The following is a 20265-nucleotide window of genomic DNA, read 5'->3' on the forward strand; positions in this document are numbered from 1 at the left end:
AAACATTTCCCACACTCAGGACAGGAATATGGCTTCTCCCCTGTGTGAGATCTCTGATACATGTGAAGTTCTGATTTTGACTAGAAAATTTTCCTGCACTCAGGACAGACATACAGTTCCCCCCCCCCCCCCCCCCTTGTGAGACTTTAATGTGTAAGAAGTACAGTTTTTAGTACAAAACATTTTCCGCACTTGAAAAAGGAGTATGACTTTTTCCCTGTGTGACACATCTGATGTGTGATAAGTTCTGATTTTCATAAAAAAAAACCTTTCCCACACCTAGGACCGGAATGCAACTTCTAACCTGTGTGCAATCTCTGATGAATATTACGTCTGGACTTTTCCGAAAAACACTTCCCGCACACAGGACAGGAAAATGGCTTTTCCCCTGTGTGAAATCTCTGATGCTTTTCAAGATTGGCCTTCTGTGAAAAACATTTCCCACACTCAGGACAGGAATGTGGCTTCTCACCTGTGTGAAATCTTTTATGCACCCTAAGTGTGGAGCGAACACGGAACCACTTCCCACACTCATCACAGGGATACGGCTTCTCCCCTGTGTGACACCTCTCATGGTCGGCAACTTCTGATTTTCTTCTAAAACATTTCCCACACTCAGAACAGGAATACGGCTTCTCTCCTGTGTGAGTCTTCTGATGTTTGAAAAGATCAGACTTTTGTGAAAAACATTTCCCGCACTCAGGGCAAGAATGTGGCTTCTCTCCTGTGTGAGTTCTTTTATGCACATTAAGACTGCATTTAAAACGGAAACACTCCCCGCACTCAGCACAGGAAAAGCTCTTATCTGTTGGAAGGATGGCACCGTCCCTCAAGGTCTGAGGTTCCTCAGGATAAGAGGAATACGATGGTCCGGCACCATCCCTCACAGTCTGAGGTTCCTCAGGATAAGAGGAATACGATGGTCCGGCACTGTCCCTCACAGTCTGAGGTTCCTCAGGATAAGAGGAATACGATGGTCCGGCACCGTCCCTCACAGTCTGAGGTTCCTCAGGATAAGAGGAATACAATGGTCCGGCACCGTCCCTCACAGTCTGAGGTTCCTCAGGATAAGAGGAATACGATGATCTGGCACTGTCCCTCACAGTCTGAGGTTCCTCAGGATAAGAGGAATACGATGATCCGGCACCGTCCCTCACAGTCTGAGGTTCCTCAGGATAAGAGGAATACGATGATCTGGCACTGTCCCTCACAGTCTAAGGTTCCTCAGGATAAGAGGAATACGATGATCCGGCACCGTCCCTCACAGTCTGAGGTTCCTCAGGATAAGAGGAATACGATGGTCCCGCACTGTCCCTCACAGTCTGAGGTTCCTCGGGATAAGAGGAATATGATGGTCCGGCACTGTCCCTCACAGTCTGAGGTTCCTCAGGATAAGAGGAATACGATGATCTGGCACTGTCCCTCACAGTCTGAGGTTCCTCAGGATAAGAGGAATACGATGGTCCATCTACACTGTGTGGTGCCGGATGGACATTTGAGGTAGCCGGGTTTTCTCCTGGACTATACTGTGTGATGTCCTCATCTTCTACTTTACAGTGTGGAGACAAAGTGAGAGAATCCTCTGAGGTTTTCCTCATCTCCCGTCCATCTACTAAAAAAGAAATACAAAGATTATTACTAGACATCAGCAGATTGGTTCCCCTAAGCCAGGACTCCGCCCACATCAGGCAGCTTTCTCTCTGAGGATCTTACAATTCCCCCCTCAAGGTAACTAGTAAATGGGTCCTCTGATCTCCTACCAGTTCATTTCTTTATTCATGGACCTTAGTCAGAGAGTGAGGAAACAACGAGAACTGTCTTTTATGGGAGTGACAGTGATGAGGGGATTATAGGACGAGTGTCCCCTCCCCCTCTATCACTCATTGCCATCTTCCCAACACAAGAAGTCCTGCACTTCCTTATTTAGTCCATTAATTTAGTCATGAATAACAGCGGGGCTGAGTCCCACCAGAGGTCAGAGAGTGAGGATGGGGGGAGAACAACCAAGATGAAGACTGGACTGATCCTGAAGACCACCATTGGGTTACCGACTCCTCCCTCATTATCACTTTCTGTTTAAGGTTCCAAAGTTGGAGGATGTTATCACATTATTATCAACATGTAAAAGTCTGTCCTCCAATCAGATCATCAGATATAAAATGTCCAGCTGGTAGGAAATGGGAGTAACAAAAGAGAATCCATATTATGTGTATATATAGCAGTGGGTAGAGGGGAGAGAGCAGAAGTCAGGAGTATGTAATGTACAACATAGAGTATATAGTGCAAGGGTCAGGAGTATATAATGTACAACATAGAGTATATAGTGCATGGATCAGGAGTAAGTAATGTACAACATAGAGTATATAGTGCAGGGGTTAGGAGTATATAATGTACAACATAGAGTATATAGCGCAGGGATCAGGAGTATGTAATGTACAGCATAGAGTATATAGTGCAGGGGTCGGGAGTGTATAATGTACAACAGAGTATATAGTGCAGGGGTCAGGAGTACGTAATGTACAACATAGAGTATATAGTGCAGGGGTCAGGACTCATAATATTGGTATTCAGTAGAAGCTTCAATGTTTACATGAGATAAGTTGCAGAGGTCCCACACCACTGCCTCCCATCTCCTGAGACTGCTCTCAGTGATTTGGGTGTGAGACTATACAGACATATCCCTCCACCCGGCACAGCCAGCAAATAACAGAACAAGTAACCCTGGGAGGATTGTTCTGTCAGAGATCTTACTAGACCCGAGCATGAGGAAGACTCAAAGCACATACCCCAGGTGCCTAGGTCTGGTAACACCTATAGGGAAAGCCAAGATTTTGCTGCCAGCTGAACCCCAGAATCTCCATAAATCCAGTCTAGAGACATAAATTGTGTCTGCAGCACAGAGAAGGAAGATTATCCGAGAGAAATACAGGAATACAGGACGGGAAACAGAGTTCAGGAAAGTGACCAGGGGATTACAGGCTGATATCACCCAGTCTCCGTCATACTCTGGACCAATCAGTGAGCAGTATGGGTGGAGGAATGTATTTAGTGTTAATGACCCACCTGTGCTGATCTCTGTAGGAGTGTCCTCCTCTATAAATGTCCCCGTTATTCCATCCTCCTCCATAGACTGCTGATCATCCCTCACATACCTCTCTTCTTCTTCTGCTTTAACCTCAAATTCTATATCAATTGGATCTCCACTCTAAACCAAGAAAATGAGAGAGAATATAATCTGTAAAATATAAGCTTTATTATTGCGACTTCACATAAAAAATCCACACATTTTCTACACAAGTCCATGTTCTGGATGCTCCGTCCAACCAACCTTGTAACAGTGAGGGATGGTGTGACCTTCCTGTGTGGAATCCCGGGAATACAGAGGACGGGGACATCTCTCTGGTGGGTTCCTGGTATTAGGTGGCTCCATCATATCCTTGTGTCCTTCTGAAAACTCCTCCATCACTCCATACTCCTCATCCTCCTCTTTATACTCTTCTATAACAACAATATTATAATCCCCGAGGATTCCACTCTGAATATATAATAAAACATTCATTGAAAAAAAAAAAGCTGTGTATAAATCAGAACTGACAATAAAGTCAATCCTCTACCTGATGATGGTGAGGGATGGTGTGACCTTCCTGTGTGGAATCCCGGGAATACAGAGGACGGGGACATCTCTCTGCTGGGTTGGCATTACTGGATCCATCTGTAGGAAACACACACACTGACTGAATGCATTGTTTCTATGTGTTTATCAGATGATGGGGGATCTGGGTGGACCCTCCGTACTGCTCTCTCCTTTACAATAAAGTCTCCTCTTACCCGGTGATGTGAGGGGCGGCTGATTCTCCATCATGACGTCCTTGTAGAGATCCTTGTGTCCTTCTAAATACTCCCACTCCTCCATGGAGAAATAGACAGTGACATCCTGACACCTTATAGGAACCTGACACACACAATGATACAGTCACCATCCAGACACATCCCTTGTCTGTTACTGGATAATGTCCCAGAATTCCCAGCACCGCTCACCTCTCCTGTCAGCAGCTCCATCATCTTCTTGGTGACTTCTAGAATCTTCTGCATGTTGTGTCTCTCAGGTTTTTGGGAGTCACATGGAGGCACTGTGATGGTCATATGATCACCTGACTTCAGAAGAGGAAATCTCTTTATTGAGGAAGCAATAGGAATATCATGTTAGAATCCCAGTATCCTCCTCACCTCTTCGGTCAGGTCTGTGTTTTATTAATAGAGATACGAGTGATGTCATGTGACCTCCCAGAATCCTCCTCACCTCTCTGGTCAGGTCTGTGTTTTATTAATAGAGATAAGAGTGATGTCATGTGACCTCCCAGAATCCTCCTCACCTCTCCGGTCAGCAGGTAGATGATCTCCAGGGTGAGGTTTAGTATATTCTCAGTCATGTGACTCCGGTCCTCCTCCATCCTCATTTGATCTATTCAGGTCTCCTTGTAGACGGATAACTTTGGGAAATGAAAGTAAGAATTATTTGGATGGTATTGGTCACACAATAATAGTATGTTGTACATTAAAGAACTATTGCCCCATGGGAAAACATTTGGTTTGGGCTGTTTAGTTTTTGGAGGTGAGCCCTGTGTGGGAGATCAGTGGAGGTGAGCCCTGTGTGTGTGTGAGATCAGTGGAGGTGAGCCCTGTGTGTGTGTGTGAGATCGGTGGAGGTGAGCCCTGTGTGTGTGGGAGATCGGTGGAGGTGAGCCCTGTGTGTGGGAGATCGGTGGAGATGAGCCCTCTGTGTCTGAGATCGGTGGAGGTGAGCCCTGTGTGTGTGAGATCGGTGAAGGTGAGCCCTGTGTGTGTGAGAGATCGGTGGAGGTGAACCCTGTGTGTGGGAGATTGGTGGAGGTGAGCCCAGGGTGTGAGATTGGTGGCGGTGAGCCCTGGGTGTGAGATGGGTGGAGGTGAGCCCTGTGTGTGTGAGATCGGTGGAGGTGAGCCCTGTGTGTGGGAGATCGGTGGAGGTGATCCCTGTGTGTGCGAGATCGGTGGAGGTGAGCCCTGTGTGTGGGAGATTGGTGGAGGTGAGCCCAGGGTGTGAGATCGGTGGAGGTGAGCCCTGTGTGTGTGAGAGATCAGTGGAGGTGAGCCCTGTGTGTGTGGGAGATCGGTGGAGGGGAGCCCTGTGTGTGGGAGATCGGTGGCGGTGAGCCCTGGGTGTGAGATCGGTGGAGGTGAGCCCTGTGTGTGGGAGATTGGTGGAGGTGATCCCTGTGTGTGTGAGATCGGTGGAGGTGAGCCCTGTGTGCGAGATCGGTGGAGGTGAGCCCTGTGTGTGTGAGAGATCAGTGGAGGTGAGCCCTGTGTGTGTGAGAGATCGGTGGAAATGAGCTCTGTGTGTGCGAGATCGGTGGAGGTGAGCCCTGTGTGTGTGAGATCGGTGGAGGTGAGCCCTGTGTGTGGGAGATCGGTGGAGGTGAGCCCTGTGTGTGGGAGATCGGTGGAGGTGAGCCCTCTGTGTGTGAGATCGGTGGAGGTGATCCCTGTGTGTGCGAGATCGGTGGAGGTGAGCCCTGTGTGTGTGAGAGATCAGTGGAGGTGAGCCCTGTGTGTGTGAGAGATCAGTGGAGGTGAGCTCTGTGTGTGTGAGAGATCGGTGGAAATGAGCTCTGTGTGTGGGAGATCGGTGGAGGTGAGCCCTCTGTGTCTGAGATCGGTGGAGGTGAGCCCTGTGTGTGTGCGAGATCGGTGAAGGTGAACCCTGTGTGTGTGAGAGATTGGTGGAGGTGAGCCCTGTGTGTGGGAGATTGGTGGAGGTGAGCCCAAGGTGTGAGATCGGTGGCGGTGAGCCCTGGGTGTGAGATCGGTGGAGGTGAGCCCTGTGTGTGGGAGATCGGTGGAGGTGAGCCCTGTGTGCGAGATCGGTGGAGGTGATCCCTGTGTGTGCGAGATCGGTGGAGGTGAGCCCTGTGTGTGTGAGAGATCAGTGGAGGTGAGCCCTGTGTGTGTGGGAGATCAGTGGAGGTGAGCTCTGTGTGTGTGAGAGATCGGTGGAAATGAGCTCTGTGTGTGCGAGATCGGTGGAGGTGAGCCCTGTGTGTGTGGGAGATCGGTGAAGGTGAGCCCTGTGTGTGTGAGAGATCAGTGGAGGTGAGCTCTGTGTGTGTGAGAGATCAGTGGAAATGAGCTCTGTGTGTGCGAGATCGGTGGAGGTGAGCCCTGTGTGTGTGGGAGATCGGTGAAGGTGAGCCCTGTGTGTGCGAGAGATTGGTGGAGGTGAGCCCTGTGTGAGAGATCGGTGGAGGTGAGCCCTGTGTGTGGGAGATTGGTGGAGGTGAGCCCAGGGTGTGAGATCGGTGGCGGTGAGCCCTGGGTGTGAGATCGGTGGAGGTGAGCCCTGTGTGTGGGAGATCGGTGGGGGTGAGCCCTGTGTGTGTGAGATCGGTGGAGGTGATCCCTGTGTGTGGGAGATCGGTGGAGGTGAGCCCTGTGTGGGAGATCGGTGGAGGTGAGCCCTGTGTGGGAGATCGGTGGAGGTGAGCCCTGTGTGGGAGATCGGTGGCGGTGAGCCCTGTGTGTGAGATCGGTGGAGGTGAACCCTGTGTGTGGGAGATCAGTGGAGGTGTGCCCTGTCTCTGGGAGATCGGTGGAGGTGAGCCCTGTTTTTGGGAGATCGGTGGAGGTGAGCCCTGTGTGGGAGATCGGTGGAGGTGAGCCCTGTGTGTGGGAGATCGGTGGAGGTGAGCCCTGTGTGTGGGAGATCGGTGGAGGTGAGCCCTGTTTTTGGGAGATTGGTGGAGGTGAGCCCTGTGTGGGAGATCGGTGGAGGGGAGCCCTGTGTGTGTGAGATCGGTGGAGGGGAGCCCTGTGTGGGAGATCGGTGGAGGGGAGCCCTGTGTGTGTGGGAGATCGGTGGAGGTGAGCCCTGTGTGTGTGTGAGATCGGTGGAGGGGAGCCCTGTGTGTGTGGGAGATCGGTGGAGGTGAGCCCTGTGTGTGTGGGAGATCGGTGGAGGGGAGCCCTGTGTGGGAGATCGGTGGAAGGGAGCCCTGTGTGTGTGGGAGATCGGTGGAGGTGAGCCCTGTGTGTGTGGGAGATCGGTGGAGGGGAGACCTGTGTGTGTGGGAGATCGGTGGAGGGGAGCCCTGTGTGTGAGATCGGTGGAGGGGAGCCCTATGTGGGAGATCGGTGGAGGTGAGCCCTGTGTGGGAGATCGGTGGAGGTGAGCCCTGTGTGTGTGAGATCGGTGGAGGTGAGCCCTGTGTGTGTGGGAGATCGGTGGAGGTGAGCCCTGTGAGGGAGATCGGTGGAGGTGAGCCCTATGTGTGAGATCGGTGGAGGTGAGCCCTGTGTGTGTGGGAGATCAGTGGAGGTGAGCCCTGTGTGGGAGATCGGTGGAGGTGAGCCCTGTGTGGGAGATCGGTGGAGGTGAGCCCTGTGTGCGTGAGATCGGTGGAGGTGAGCCCTGTGTGTGTGGGAGATCGGTGGAGGTGAGCTCTGTGAGGGAGATCGGTGGAGGTGAGCCCTATGTGTGAGATCGGTGGAGGTGAGCCCTGTGTGTGGGAGATCGGTGGAGGTGAGCCCTGTTTTTGGGAGATCGGTGGAGGTGAGCCCTGTGTGGGAGATCGGTGGAGGTGAGCCCTGTGTGGGAGATCGGTGGAGGTGAGCCCTGTGTGTGGGAGATCGGTGGAGGTGAGCCCTGTGTGTGTGGGAGATCGGTGGAGGTGAGCCCTGTGTGGGAGATCGGTGGAGGGGAGCCCTGTGTGGGAGATCGGTGGCGGTGAGCCCTGTGTGTGAGATCCGTGGAGGTGAACCCTGTGTGTGGGAGATCGGTGGAGGTGAGCCCTGTGTGTGGGAGATCGGTGGAGGTGAGCCCTGTGTGTGTGGGAGATCGGTGGAGGGGAGCCCTGTGTGTGTGGGAGATCGGTGGAGGTGAGCCCTGTGTGGGAGATTGGTGGAGGTGAGGCCTTTGTGGGAGATCGGTGGAGGTGAGACAGTGGTGGAACTATCAGGTCACAAAGGTCATACTTGCAACAGGGTAAATGCTCTGACCCTGAAGGGGTTATTCTACAAATAATAAATGTTGGGACAGCGCTTGCACTATGGATAAAATATCTGAACCCACAACACGATAATTCCAATAAAACTTTCTGATAACAAAGTGTCAGACAACTCCTGGGGTAATCTGGCAGCACTTACTCAGAAGACCCCCGGCTGTAGATGAATAGGTGTGCTGGGCTCTGTAGTCCCCCAGAGTTTGTGGTGCCTGTGAAGCAATATACCCCTATATAGCAGTAAATGGGGAATATTGGCATAAAGAGCAGAAGCTCTAATCCACTGCCAGGGTCTCGGTCACAGATACTCCGGTGGATGGCGGGCCCGGATACGGCTTAGATGTAACCAGAGAGGGCGCTCTCCTAACCTGGTGACATCTGACGTGTTTGGATTGGAAAACACAAATCTTTGTCCAGGAGGGCTATTGGCAGGCAAAGGGGTCCTAAAAAACATCCTACCCTAAAGGGGGTGTGGTTAAATAGAGTCTGAGGTGAAAGAGGGATGAAGGGAGAAGAAAGAAAGAAAAAGAGAGAGATAGGGAGGGAAGGAGAGAGAAGGAAAGAAAGAGGGATGGAGGGAGAGCAGGCACAGATCCTACACCACAATAGCAATATGTGTATGGCAGAACGTTTAACAATCAGCAGATAAAGATACTCCAAATACCATCCCCCCAGGCAGATCCCATCAAACAAATACAATAGATGGTCAGAGATTGCAGACATGATACAGGAGATGGTCAAAGACTGTGCGGACATCATACAAGAGATGGTCAGAGACTGTGTGGACATGATACAAGGGATGGTCAGAGACTGTGCGGACATGATACAGGAGATGGTCAGAGACTGTGCGGACATGATACAGGAGATGGTCAGAGACTGTGCGGACATGATACAGGAGATGGTCAGAGACTGTGCGGACATGATACAAGAGATGGTCAGAGACTGAGGACATGATACAGGAGATGGTCAGAGACTGTGCGGACATGATACAAGAGATGGTCAGAGACTGAGGACATGATACAAGAGATGCTCAGAGACTGTGTGGACATGATACAAGAGATGGTCAGAGACTGTGCGGACATGATACAAGAGATGGGTTCAGAGACTGAGGACATGATACAAGAGATGGTCAGAGACTGTGCGGACATGAGACAAGAGATTATCAGAGACTGCAGACATGATACAAGAGATGGTCAGAGACTGTGCGGACATGATACAAGAGATGGGTTCAGAGATTGCAGACATCATACAAGAGATCGTCAGAGACTGTGCGGACATCATACAAGAGATGGTCAGAGAGTGAGGACATGATACAAGAGATGGTCAGAGACAGTGCGGACATGAGACAAGAGATGGGTTCAGAGATTGCAGACATCATACAAGAGATGGTCAGAGACTGAGGACATGATACAAGAGATGGTCAGAGACTGTGCGGACATGAGACAAGAGATTATCAGAGACTGCAGACATGATACAAGAGATGGTCAGAGACTGCAGACATGATACAAGAGATGGTCAGAGACTGTGCGGACATGATACAAGAGATGGTCAGAGACTGTGCGGCTATGATACAAGAGATGGTCAGAGACTGTGCAGCTATGATACAAGAGATGGTCAGAGACTGTGCGGACATGATACAAGAGATGGTCAGAGACTGCAGACATGATACAAGAGATGATCAGAGACTGCAGACATGATACAAGAGATGGTCAGAGACTGCGGACATGATACAGGAGATGATCAGAGACTGCGGACATGATACAAGAGATGGTCAGAGACTGCAGACATGATACAAGAGATTGTCAGAGACTGCGGACATGATACAGGAGATGATCAGAGACTGCGGACATGATACAAGAGATGGTCAGAGACTGCAGACATGATACAAGAGATTGTTAGAGACTGCAGACATGATACCAGAGATGGGTTCAGAGACTGCAGACATGATACCAGAGATGGGTTCAGAGATTGCGGACATGATACAAGAGATGGTCAGAGACTGCAGACATGATACAAGAGATTGTCAGAGACTGCAGACATGATACCAGAGATGGGTTCAGAGACTGCGGACATGATACCAGAGATGGGTTCAGAGATTGCGGACATGATAGAGAAGGTCAGAAGCGAAGGACACAGCTGACAGCAGAGGCTTCTCACACAGCCATGAATATATACAATGTTCTGTGTATGGGGGAGGGGAGGGATGTCAGTGAGTACACCGGTCAGTGCAGTTTCCTCACTACATACAAAAAAAAAGAGACAAAAAGCCGAGCTATCATGATTTTTCCCCAGAGACTGAACTGCAGGGTAGAAATACCCCTCTGGCTGCTTGGATGGCATCAGGTCGGGCTGCCATATTCATCTTCACCTTGCTGAGGCTAGCCACACCCCCTCTCTGAGTCCCACCCAATCATTGAGAGGCAAACGCCACCTGACCTCCTTGCATGGTAAATCCGGTGGAGAGGATGAGGCAGGGGGAGGATCTGAGAAAGCTCTCATATTAACCTGTGTGTTACCCCAGCACTGGGGGGGGGGGGGGTTACGATGCAGAGTCTCTACTAGGCTGGCTGCTGCCCGGGACATTGATACATTTTTGGGATTCTCCTTGGGACAGCAGTCAATTTCCTGTGAATGACCCAGGAAATCTGTGAGCGTTGGCAACTATGCATTCCCCCAAAATCCAGTCCCTCTCAGACTCCTATTGTGTGACTCATCATAGTGTCTCTGGAGGGGGCGCTGATCATTCCCGTGTAAAATCTTACAGAAATCTTCCCTAATCCCGACCTTTAATTATCATTTCATCCCCCACATACAATGTCTGGAACCGCAATTTACTGACACCAATAACTCCCCTCGTGGTACAGACCATAAATTCACTCATTGTAATATACGGGGTTATTCTACATTTCCACACTATACAGTATCTCACAAAAGTGAGTACACCCCTCTTAAAATGTCCAAATTGGGCCCAATCAGCCATTTTCCCTCCCGGGTGTCATGTGACTCGTTAGTGTTACAAGGTCTCAGGTGTGAATGTGAGCAGGTGTGTTAAATTTGGTGTTATCGCTCTCACTCTCTCATACTGGTCACTGGAAGTTCAGCATGGCACCTCATGGCAAAGAACTCTATAAGGATCTGAAAAAAAGAATTGTTGCTCTACATAAAGATGGCCTAGGCTATAAGAAGATTGCCAAGATCCTGAAACTGAGCTTCAGCACGGTGGCCAAGACCATACAGTGGTTTACCAGGACAGGTTCCACTCAGAACAGGCCTCCCCATGGTCCACCAAAGAAGTTGAGTGGCATGCTCAGCATCATTACCAAAGGTTGTCTTTGGGAAATAGACGTATGAGTGCTGCCAGCATTGCTGCAGAGGTTGAAGGGGTGGGGGAGGGGTCAGCCTGTCAGTGCTCAGACCATATGCCGCACACTGCATCAAATTGGTCTGCATGGCTGTCATCCCAGAAGGAAGCCTCTTCTAAAGATGATGGACAAGAAAGCCCGCAAACAGTTTGCTGAAGACAAGCAGAATAAGGACATGGATTACTGGAACCATCTCCTGTGCTCTGATGAGACCAAGATAAACTTATTTGGTGTCAGGCGTGTGTGGGGGCAACCAGGTGAGGAGTACAAAGACAAGTGTGTCTTCCTACAGTCAAGCATGATGGTGGGAGTGTCATGGTCTGGGGCTGCATGAGTGCTGCCGGCACTGGGGATCTACAGATCATTGAGGGAACCATGAATGCCAACATGTACTGTGACATACTGAAGCAGAGCATGATCCCCTCCCTTCAGAGACTGGGCCGCAGGGCAATATTCCAACATAACGACCCCAAACACCTCCAAGATGACCACTGCCTTGATAAAGAAGCTGAGGGTAAAGGTGATGGACTGGCCAAGCATGTCTCCAGACCTAAACCCTATTGAGCATCTGTGGGGAATCCTCAGACAGAAGGGGGAGGAGCGCAAGGTCTCTAACATCCACCAGCTCTGTGATGTCATCATGGAGGAGGGGAAGAGGACTCCAGTGACAACCTGTGAAGCTCTGGTGACCTCCATGCCCAAGAGGGTTCAGGCAGTGTTGGAAAATAATGGCGGCCACACAAAATATTGACACTTTCGGCCCAATTTGGACATTGTCACTTAGGGGTGTACTGACTTTTGTTGCCAGCAGTTTAGACATTAATGGCTGTGTTGAGTTATTTTGAGGGGAGAAAATTTACACTGTTATACCCCGTTCAGACAGGGGCGACACGACTTGCTGGGGCGACCTGTGTGCACCGCGACCTCGGCGCGACTTGCACGGACTTCATATAATTGAAGCCAATGCAAGTCGCCTCCAGGTCGCCCCAAATTAGTACAGGACCCTTTTTCTAAGTCGGAGAGACTTGTGTCGCTCCTATTAGAACGGGTCCTGTACTATTCAATGGCGGGCGATCGACCGCGACTTGTCAGGCAACCAAGTCGCCTGACAAGTCGCGCTAGTGTGAATGGAGTCTTATACAAGCTGTACACTCACTACTTTACATTGTAGCAAAGTGTCATTTCTTCAGTGTTGTCACATGAAAAGATAGAATAAAATATTTACAAAAATGTGAGGGGTGTACTTACCTTTGTCAGATATTATGTGTATATGTCATCATCTGCTGGAGATAAAAGAGGTCACAGTGGAGGGGGGCGTGGCCGGCTGTGAAGGCAAATGGAAGCTGCTGCATAGAGCTCTCTGATAACGGGCTCCCTGCAGTAAAGGAAAGCGACTTTCAGCACTCCTGAGGGATTGAAAAAACACCCAAAAGATGCAGCAATCTAGCGGAAGGATGGGGAAGAGGAAAGAAAGAGGAATTCCCCTCAAATTAGGGGACTTTAGGAGCCCGGCCGGGACTCCAGGAAAATACCAAAATGGCGCTGACTCCTCCCCCTCTCATGGCAATGCTAGAGAGCAAGAAATGAATGCTGAAGAAGGAGAAGGATCACAGAATGCCCCAAATGAATGCAGTCTGCAGATGCAAGATGACACCAGCAGCCCTCTAAAGCAGAAGAGGAAAATCACTCCTTCCAATGGAAATGTAAGTGATATTGATCATGATCATGACTATGATTTCACACGTGGTAACAATCCATATGATGCAAAATTAAATGCAATACCCACCACAGGCCAACCTATATCAGATTCCACAATTAAAGACATAATAATGTCATTAAGAGGAGCCCTACAATATGATGTAATGAGCTTTATGCACCAATCTAAAAAAGAAATAGACAACCTTGGAGAGAGAGTGGACTATGTAGAAAATAAAATGTGCGATTTCACCAATGCACATAATGATCTAGTTGATGCACATTTCGAGCTGGAGGATGAGATTAAAAATCTTAAACTAAAAGTAGCAGATTTGGAAGACAGATCAAGAAGGAATAATGTAAAATTCAGAGGCATTCCTGAGAACATAAAGCCTGCTGATCTGAAAAGCTTCCTAAAAGAAATGATTTCCACACTGCTACCTACGATTCCCCATCAGGAACTGATGATAGACCGTGCAGACCGGTTACCTAAACCCGCACATATACCACAAAGGCTGCCTAGGGATGTTATTGCCAAAATCCACTTTTTTCAAGTAAAAGATCAGTTGATGCAATTTGCACGGCATAATTCACCTCTACCGGATCCCTATGCAGGAATAATATTATACTCAGATCTTTCACAGGCAACTATACAGGCACGCAAGAATTTAAACACGATTACTAAAATTCTAAAGAATCATAAAATAATTTACAAATGGGGATTTCCTACGAAAATTATGATAGACCGAGATGGAATGACGTATAATATCACCAACATGGAAGAAGGCCTGAAAATTCTAAAATCGTGGGGCTTATTACCAAAAGATGACGAGAATGCGCTTGGCAAAGGTCCACCTGAGAAAATCCCACAGCAATGGCAAACAAGTAACAAATAAAATATTTCACCTATAAAGGAGAATCTTTCCCATTCACCATATATTTTTATGGTCACACACAGGAAAAATAGGATATTATCCGCCCTCAGGTAACGAATAACTCAGGGAACCCCATGTCGGGGAGTTTTCTTTTTCCTTGTTCTCAGTTTGTTTCTAACTTTTCATTAACCCCAATAACCAGTACAGTCCTAATGTACACAGGAGTTAAATTACATCTCCCTTTTTACCTTTCTACACCTATGGTTTATGGTTTTAGTTCTACACTACTTTCAGAAAATTACAGGGTACAACACTGCCACCTACTGGATGGAACAGGATCCAACAATGAAGATCTCAATATATCACTTTTCTCTTCAAAACATCTACTAATGTTAGTCTCCATCAAAAAAACCTTACCAATCTAATGGGTCTTACATTTTTGTCAATTAATGCAAGAGGTCTCAACAGCCCGTATAAGTGTAAAGCTCTATGGAATGACATTTTAAAACATGACAGTGACATTGTCTGCATACAAGAATCTCACTTTGCAGCAAACAAAGCACCAACATTCTCTCATCACAAGTTTCCGCATATCTTTGTCTCCAACAACACCAAGAAAAAGAAAGGAGTTATCTTAGCAATAAAAGACTCTGTGTCCTTTCAACCTCTGAATATTAAAGCTGACTCTCAAGGAAGATTCATCATACCAGTAGGAACTATTGAAAACACAGAATATACCATAGTTAATATCTATGCCCCCAACAAAAACCCTCATCAGTTCATAAAGAAAGTAATATCGAAGGCACGGAAAATACAAAAAGGAAACCTTATTATATGTGGAGATCTTAATGCACCATTGGACCCCCTTATGGACACCTCCAAGCAAGGACACACTAAAAGAATTGGCCTAAACAGTATTTTCTCTAATGAGGATATGTATGATCCCTGGAGGTGCCTTCATTCCACCGAAAGGGATTACACATATTACTCCCATGTTCACAAATCTTATTCCAGAATAGACTATTTTATTACAGACAAATTATTATTGCAGAATATAATCAATGCTCAGATACACAATATCTCTTGGTCTGATCATGCCCCTATAACAATGGAAATCAAAATAGGACAACCCTGTGCCAATAACAGAGTATGGAGAAACAACACTTATATCCTTTCCCAAGAAAAACATTTGTCCATGCTAAAAGAAAAACTTAAAGAATTCTTTGTAATTAACGATAATGACTCGGTGGAAAACACCACCTTATGGTGTTCTCATAAAGCCTATATTAGAGGTCTACTAATCCAAGTAGCGGCTAGGGAAAAAAAAAAGAAAAACGACACAATAAATAAAATATTAAAGGATATCTCGGGACTAGAAGAAAAACACAAAAATACCCCTAATGATATAAAACTAGAACAACAACTCAATAACCTCAGAACAGATTTAAGAATAATTTTGATAGAAGATCACGATAAATACTTAAAAAGACTGAAACTAAACTACTACTCCCAAGGCAACAAAGCTAGCAAACTATTGGCTAACCAACTACGCCAACGACAAATTAAAAATAAAATTAGCAAAATAATTCATCCCAAATCAGGTAAAGTAAGTTATAACCCCCAGGAAATAGCTGATACCTTCTCAGAGTATTATGAATCCCTGTATAATCTTAAAGAGGACCTAAACACCCATCAACCCACATCTGAAATGATATCTGACTTCCTAAAAACAATAAACCTACCTGAAATATACCCCAAAGATCTAGAATCACTCAATGCCCCAATATCAGAGTCAGAAACCCTCACAGTTATTAAATCATTACCCAAACATAAAACCCCCGGGATTGATGGATTGTCTGGAGAATATTATCAAGCCTTCAGCAACATCTTATCTCCATACCTGACCAAATTATTTAACCAAGTAGCCAAATCTGGAAAATACCCAAAAGAGATGTTAGAAGCACTAATAATTACCCTTCCCAAACCAAGAAAAGACCCAACCTCACCCATAAATTATAGACCTATATCATTACTCAACGCGGATATAAAAATCTATGCAAAAATATTAGCGAACCGACTAAATAATATAACATCATATCTCATTAGTCCAGACCAAGTAGGTTTCGTTAAAGGAAGACAAGCCCCTGATGGTACTAGACGAACGATAAATCTAATTAATCATATAGAAAATAGTCAAACTCCCGCGATTCTCTTAGCATTAGATGCAGAGAAAGCTTTTGATAGAATGCATTGGAAGTTTATTTCTAAAACTCTAGAAAAATTTGGAATCAAGGGATTTATACACTCGGCCATTATGACTTTATACTCACAACCCTCAGCTAAAGTGTTCTCCTCAGGTTTATTATCCAAAAGCTTTAATTTGACCAATGGAACCAGACAAGGTTGTCCAATATCTCCAATAATATTCTCATTAGCAATAGAGCCTTTAGCGGAATATATACCCAATAACCCCGATATTAATGGCATTAAAATAGGGCAATATGAACATAAACTGGGGCTATTCGCAGACGATATTATTCTAACAATGACAAACCCTGACACATCTTTACCCACGGTTCAAAAAATACTAGATCAATATAGTAAAGTCTCCTACTACAAAGTCAATCAAAACAAATGCTATGTCCTACCTATGAATATTGAGAAAGATCACATTAAAAACCTGCGTGAGAAATATGGCTACAATTGGGATGATGTATCTATATCATATCTAGGTATACAATTGACGTACCCAACCTCCAAATTATACCAAGTTAATTTTCCTAAACTCCTAGAACAAACTAACAAAGACCTACAACATATCCAAAACGTTCAATTATCATGGGTTGGTAAAATAGCAGCCTTTAAAATGCAAATACTACCTAAAATCTTATACTATTTCCGGTCCCTCCCCATCCTGATAACCCCCAAACTTTTCACGCAGATGAATATTAAATTAAAACATTTTATATGGAATAAGAAAAAACCCAGAGTAGCATTCTCAATATTAACAACTCCCAAAGCCTTAGGAGGAATGGGATTGCCAGATATAAAAAATTACTACTATGCATCACTATTAGACCAAATGAAATTCTGGTTCTCCTATCATGAGGACAAACTATGAACAAACATTGAAAAAGAGATCACTAAAGGACACGATCTATTTGTCCTTTCTATGGCCAAAATTATAATACCCAAAAAAATAGTCATACCCAACCTTCTTTCTATCAAATCAACACTATTAGCATGGAAGCATATCCTATCCAAAACTAAAACTGGAAACGTATACTCGAAAGTAACATTACCTACAAGAATAATAGACTACTATAAAATAAGACGATCGGCCGAAGTGTGGATAAACCAAGGTTACCATTATTATAATAACCTTCCGTTGCATCTCAGGAGTGTTGTGGAGGATAAACTAAGGAAATGCGCCCGACTAAAAGCTCGATGATAATATTGATATTCCCACGGAAATATGGCAATTTTTTACAGGCCAAAACTCACCAAAAAAAGAAATGAATAAAACTATTCTTTAATCTACTTTCCTTTTCCAGTAATAAAAATCCTAATATGACTAAATGGGAAAAGGATCTCTCACAAAAATTTACATGGGAATAATGGCAAAAAGCATTATTGATTAATAATAAAGCATCCTCGTGCATTGAGCATTGGGATAATTCACAAAAAATTCTAAACAGATGGTACTTGACACCATATAGATTATCGAAAATATTTCCTTCTGCCTCCCCAATATGCTGGAGATGTAATGAAGTAACAGGAAATCTTCACCACTCTCTCTGGGCCTGCAAGAATTTAATAAGTTTCTGGAAATCTATTTCCTCGCTTATAGCCGAAATAACCGGTAACCTGACAGAACTGACACCTGCGATGGCACTATTGGGAATAGACCTAGATTTATACCCAATATGTTATAGAACTATAGTAGCACACATTCTAATAGCTGCAAGACTTACTATTGCTAGTATGTGGAAATCTACCGAATCTCCCAACCAGTCCAACGTAATTACCAGACTGAATATACAAGCACAGTACGAACTGCTTTTAGCATACAAAAATTCATCTACTAATAAATTTAAAAAGAAATGGCAAATTTGATTAAACAACCCAAGAGCTTCTACTTACCTAAAGAAATGTGATATCTAAATCTCCATTATAGTTCAGATCAATTGGTAATAATGTCCCATCCCTAATAAACCTTAGTACACGGTAACCAAATCCGCTTACAGATAGTTCCCATTAGGGGTAGGCGGTTTGGGTATGCTGTGTTTAATTTAATCATTTTTTTTCCTTTTTTATATATATATATCCTTTAATAGTTTTTTCTCATCTAACTGTTACCTGGTACTCCTGTAATTCTCATAATTTTCTCCATTTTCCTAACTGTTGTTACATGTACCAAGCAATGAGTCAGAAGTAACAAATAATTGTAAATTGTAAATGTTATTGTTGAAATTGTTAACTTAAAATTCCAATAAAAAAAAAAATAAATAAAACTGAACCATGTATGGCTCAACTGATCCCCCTGAAGGGGTTAATCTAGGTTTGCACACTATATATGTGTGTATCATCATCTGCTGGAGATAAAAGACGTCACAGTGACTATGGAGGAAGAGGACAGACATGACGGGGGGGGGGGGTTACTGGGTGTAAATAGAAAATAAGATCTTATTACCTCCTCTGCCGCCTTCAGTAATGTCTCCTCTCTACTTCCTCCCGACTGACCTTTCATCTGGAAATTCCTGTCTGTACCTGACATCACTTCCAGTGTATACCTGAAATCACTTCCTATCTGTATTCCATAGAGACTTCCTGTCTGAGTAGAATTGAGATCATCGCCTTGTGGAGCTCAGAGGAACTGCAGCCCTGAGAAACGTCTGGTAGTGTGGACACGGCATTGTGCTGTGTGTGTATGTACTGTATATCCTTATAGATGGGTCATCTCCACTCCCACCAAGGGGGATAGAAATATTTCTCTATCGTTCATTGACAGGTTCTTACCTTGGGGGGAGGTAATAGTATGGCCGCTGCGGTGTTCCGGCGGGGGGGGGGGGGTGACAGTCCTGGTGGGGTCTTTTGTTAAGGACCTTCTGATGCCACTTGTCAGGGGCCAGGGGACCTGGGACTGGGTCCTGAAGACCACATGGCGCGCCGTGGGGGCCGCCATTTTGCTATAGCTTTGTGCTCAATATTTGCCATTGGAAATGTATGGGCAGCAATTTTCTGTTATTTCCCCATAAGAATTCATGGGACGGCCATTTTCTTGTAGTCCACATTCGCTGGACAGACAAAAGGCATGACACAATAGATCTAGTAATGACCCAGGCTTTTTTTCAACTTCCTGTGTTGGATCGTTTTTACTTTATGTTTCACGTGTGATGGTGAGGGCACCCCCTTAGTAGTGCTTCCCCACTCACCAGAGCAATATGACTCCCAGCTTTTCAGCTACCAGAGTCACAAACATCCTTCACACTCTCCTCACCTCCGATGGCAAAGGAACTGGATCCTCCTCGCTCACTCCTGCAAGTCTGCTGCGCTTTCTGTCAGTCTCCCTCCTAGACTCGGCTTCCTCCTCTGACCGCTGTTCCAGCAGGAGCTCCGCCTCTTCATACACACTCAGGGAGGAGAGAAAGGGGAAGGATATACCATACATACACACACAGCACAAGGCTGTGTTCACACTACCAGGGCTGCAGTTCCTCTGAGCTCCACACGGTGGTGATCTCACCTCTACCCAGACAGGAAGTCTCTATGGAATACAGACAGGAAGTGATGTCAAATATAAATAGGAATTCTGGGGGAAAGATGAGGCAGAAGGAAGTAGAGAGGAAACGTTGCTGGAAGTGGAAGCAGAGGAGGTAATAAGATCTTATTTTCTATTTACACCCAGTAACCCCCCCCCCCGTCATGTCCGTCCTCTTCCTCCATAGTCACTGTGATGTCTTTTATCTCCAGCAGATGATGATACACACATATATAGTGTGGAAACCTAGATTAACCCCTTCAGGGGCAGAACATTTCTCCACTTATGGGGCCTGAACATTCTCCTCATTCTTATTTCCCGATTAGTCTTTTTTTTAAACAACTTAGTTGACTTGTATTAGGCGTGGGGGATGGGGGGGGGGGTTGTTTAGACATAAAAATAATCATATTTGTCCCTCTTTACCAGCAGATCAAAAACTAGCAAAAAAGACTTTGTGATCTGTCAAGCCGAAGGTAAGAGACTTCTGGATCAAAAACAACACTAAACTGAATGTTCCTCTGTGTAATCCCACCGGG

At 46.0% G+C, this 20265-nt stretch overlaps 1 protein-coding gene across 1 annotated transcript in view; it reads right to left on the bottom strand.

Annotated features, from left to right (window-relative positions):
• Nucleotides 1-304: 304 nt before the first annotated feature.
• The window catches only part of LOC309544000 (uncharacterized protein), a gene marked incomplete at its 3' end in the record, with an annotated part of 48812 nt that continues 28851 nt past the window's right edge, over nucleotides 305-20265 (bottom strand). Inside the window, exons 5-8 of the mRNA XM_082276400.1 lie at nucleotides 3329-3535; nucleotides 3064-3205; nucleotides 1428-1612; nucleotides 305-425 (exon numbers count right to left, since the gene is read on the bottom strand). Coding sequence (XP_082132526.1) covers nucleotides 305-425; nucleotides 1428-1612; nucleotides 3064-3205; nucleotides 3329-3535 — 655 coding nt within the window. The remainder of the gene's footprint in view (nucleotides 426-1427; nucleotides 1613-3063; nucleotides 3206-3328; nucleotides 3536-20265) is intronic.

Source organism: Pelophylax lessonae (assembly GCF_965119305.1).
Source record: "Pelophylax lessonae genome assembly, contig: HAP1_SCAFFOLD_601, whole genome shotgun sequence".
Classification (NCBI taxonomy): Eukaryota; Metazoa; Chordata; class Amphibia; order Anura; family Ranidae; genus Pelophylax; species Pelophylax lessonae.